This window comes from Marmota marmota, unplaced genomic scaffold (assembly GCF_001458135.2).
Source record: "Marmota marmota marmota unplaced genomic scaffold, marMar, whole genome shotgun sequence".
Taxonomy (NCBI): Eukaryota; Metazoa; Chordata; class Mammalia; order Rodentia; family Sciuridae; genus Marmota; species Marmota marmota.
The window spans coordinates 67741162-67744752 of record NW_025999900.1 but is presented as its reverse complement, the minus strand read 5'-3'; the positions used below and the strand labels follow the sequence as shown (position 1 = coordinate 67744752).

General features: G+C 68.1%; 1 protein-coding gene across 1 annotated transcript in view; it reads right to left on the bottom strand.

Moving 5' to 3' along the window:
- The window catches only part of Kif26a (kinesin family member 26A), a gene marked incomplete at its 5' end in the record, with an annotated part of 35115 nt that overhangs the window by 3243 nt on the left and 28281 nt on the right, over positions 1 to 3591 (bottom strand). Inside the window, 3 exon segments of the mRNA XM_048799541.1 lie at positions 6 to 175; positions 178 to 2542; positions 3106 to 3384. Coding sequence (XP_048655498.1) covers positions 6 to 175; positions 178 to 2542; positions 3106 to 3384 — 2814 coding nt within the window.

Sequence of the window (3591 nt, the reverse complement as noted above, 5' to 3'; positions counted from 1 at the left end):
GGAGCTCCACTGGCCGCCAACTCATGGACACGGCTGTGGGCAGCCCGGAGCGCCTGCTTGGTGCCCATGATGGTGCCACGGCCAGCCTTGGCCCCAAGGCCAGGCGCAGCCCGTGGAGCCATCCGGGGACCCATCACAGGGCCACCAGGGGTCCTGCCCACCGCAGGGGCAGTGGCTTCACTGATGCTCCCAAGGCCCGAGACCCGCTGGCCATGAGGCTACGGCCCTTGGCCCCACCAGTGGGGGGCTTGGGGGCTCCCATGCCCTTAGCCGGGCTGCCCCGACAGGCAGGGACAGGCCCAGGTGTGGGGCTGGTGGGCGGGACGCCCAGCCTGGGCACAGCCCTGGGTGGCCGCCCGGGGGCCTCCCTGACCTTGCTGCTGCCGTGTGCCAGGCCCTCACTCCGCTCCAGGGACGCGTGGCCGGCGGAACGGTGCACCGCCTCCATCTTGGCAGCTCGAGCCTTCAGGCTGGATGTAGCCCTGGGAACGGAGTGGTCAACCCGGCCACTGGGCCTGGACTCTTCCTCCCCTCGGAAGACGGCAGCTGCCCCGGCCCGGGGCAGGCCCAGGGCCTGGGGAGGGGCCGACCCCCCGCAGTTCTGCTCGAGGCTGGACTTGCGCACAGGTGGAGTGGGGGGAACCGCCCCGCTGGGCCTTGGGAAGAAGCCCCCCTTGAGAGCCAAGCTCCTCTTGCCGCTGGGGGAGGCCTTCAGGCTGCCTGAGCAGATGGCCTCAGTCAGGGTGTCCCCACAGGACACGGCAGGTGTAGTCACACCCAGAGTGGTGGCACCTCTCCGCAACGGTGGGATCCGAGCCACAGCCTCAGGCTTGCGGCCCCCCCTGGCTGCCACCTCGTACCCGTCCACCACCCTCTGGTCACCAACCAGCACGGCCTGTGCCTCAGGCATCCGGGAGATGCCCAGGGTGGGGCTTGAGGCCCCAACGGCAGAGGCCAGCTGCAGCATGTCACAGTCGTCAGCACGGAGCAACCAGGGGTCCTCCAGTGGGCCTCCAGGGCCAGGTGGGCTCCGGCCGGGGCGGGTGCACCCTGCTCGGCTGGCCAAGGAGGTAGTCCTAGGCTTCCGGGGGAGGCTGGAGTGGATGGTCTGAGCTGTGGCCGCCCCCCGTGGAGACGCGTCCCAGGGCTCCCTGACAGATCGAGCCAGGGCTGCTGCAGTAGCCTCCCGAGGGTGAGGACTGTGGGCTGGACCAGGACAGACAGGCCCACCACGCTCCGAGGACCTGCAGCTGCTCTCCTCTGGGACACTGCTCAGGGGAGAGGTGTCTGCAGGACCAGATCCTGCTGGGAAGTCGGGGCTGAAGGGGGGCCCTGGTGTAGGGCTGGAGCTATTGGCAGTGCACACGCTGACCTCGCTAAGCCAGGAGCTGATGGACTGGCCAGAGCTGCTGCCCGCCCAGGCCGTGCCCTCCAGGGCTCCTGCAGAGCCACAGGGACCCTCAGGTGCCTGCGAAGTGTAGGCATCAAACTCATCGTTGACACTGCTGATGATGCTGACTGGCCGAGAACCCGAGGCCAGGGCCTGCAGAGAGCAGCCGCTGCCAAAGCTGGCCAGGCTGGAGGGCCGTGTGGCCCCTGCCAGCCCCCCTAGGGGCAGCTCCTCCACCACTGTGAACACCAGCTCGTCCTCGCCGTTCAACTCCACGGGCTGCTGCAGGGTCACCGTGGTGGTCAGCAAGCCGCGTTCCAGACAGCGGCTGCGAGTGGACGGGCAGGAGCAGGCCACGTCTGGGGAGGGAGGGGGCTGGCCCGCCTGCCCGCTCATGCCCACAGGGGGTGTCCGTACCATGCTGCTGGTGCCCCCTCCCCCAGGATCTGCAGGGGCTTCACAAGCTTCTGGCTGCTGAGGTGGCGGAGGGGCGGGGCTGGGCAGTGGCCTCCTGCCTCCATCCCCGGTGGCCAGGTCTGGGGCAGGTGGCTCAGGCCAAGTGCTGTTGTCCTTTCTCTGGTCACTCTGGGCACTAGCCCTGGAGGGCTCAGGGACACTCCAGTGTGTATCTGGGCCAGGGCTGCCTCGAGGGGTGCTGGCAGCCATCGGAGGGCCCAGAGCCTTCCTGGGAGACGCAGCCTCAGGGGGCGAGAGCTTCTTGCTCCCTCGGGCAGGGCTGGCCTGAGCTCCACCAGTGCCACCTGGGGGTCCCCAGGGGCCCTCACTGCCATCGATGCACTCTAACCGCTCCTGCAGCTCTGCGAAGGTGCTGCAGCGGAAGTGGTCAGCGTCCCGAGGGCCCTCAGAGGGCCTGCGGCGGCTCAGCGCGGGGATGATAGGCACGAAGTCGGGCGGGCCCTCGTTGTCAGTGAGCTCCCGGTCTGACAGCGCAGCCCCACTGGGCCCCACGTAGATGACCGTGTCACAGGACTGCTCACTGCTGGATGAGTAGTCAGGGTCGCCAGGAAGGCCCGGCACCGGGCGGTCAGGGTCCAGGGCCACCGTGCGTGGATGGAAAGGCCTCAGGTGTGGGGGGCGGCGGGCCCGGCCCTCCTCGCAGGAACTCTCCCCACCTGAGGAGCTGGACGCGTACTGGGGGAAGGCAAGGCAGAGCCCATGAGCATGCCCCCTCCACCCCTCCTGGCCTCCCACCCCAGCCCTGGACCCTCTCTACTGCACAAGGCTGTGGTCCAGCTCCTGCGCCCGCCTGGACCTGCACTAGACTTAGGCGCACAACACAAGGTCTTCTGGGCTTCTCTCCCTCCCATGACAGACAGACGGAAATGCCACAGAATGGCCCCAGGATTCAGCTCAGCGCTGCCTCATCCCAGAATGCCCCAAAGGCCACACTCAGGTGCTGTGACTTGTGCCAAGAAGTCCCCTGATGGGGGTGCCCCAGTCCCATTTGCCCTGGGCTTGGTTGGTGCGGGGCCTGCTGCCGGGCCAGGCAACCCCACACCCCACGGGAGCAGCTCTGCCTCTGCCTAGTGCACCAGGGGCTTCAGGCTCAGCTGGCAGGGCTATGTGGATGCTACCCGCGGCCCCGGGACACTCAGACTATCAAGGACAGGCCCCTGCTGCTGCCACCCCAGGCCCCTGGAGGACATCGTAGCCTGGAGTTCCTCGGGTGGAAGGCGGACGGGATCAGAGCCCACCTTGGCCTTCTTTCTGCGCAGGCGGTGGATGCGGGCGGCCAGCTGCACGGTGCTGAGCGTCTCGGCGTGGTGGGCGGGCGCATCTGAGACGTGGGCGATCATTGTGGTCCGACAGCCAGCGGTGGCCAGGGACTCCCGCAGCAGCATGGTGAGGCTGTGGTCCCTGAGGGCCAAGAGGCTCAGAGGCCCAGCCTGGGAGCGCCTCGGGGTAGGAGGCTGGGGCCCTGAGGAGCAGCGCCCAGGAGGAAGCAGGAGGCTTGGAGACTTCCTGTGGCAGGGCTGCAGGAAATGGTGTGAGGTTATGTGTCGGGGGGCCCTGGGGGCATGTGCTGGACAGCCAGGTCGTGAACTGTGGGACCCCTGCTCCGGGGTCCTCTTTGCCTTGTCCTCACTGGATTCTGGGAGGGAGGTGGGATGCCCTCTCCTAAGTCACCATCTCCAGGCAGATCCCAGCCATGGCCACTGAGAGAGGAGTTGATTTGGGGG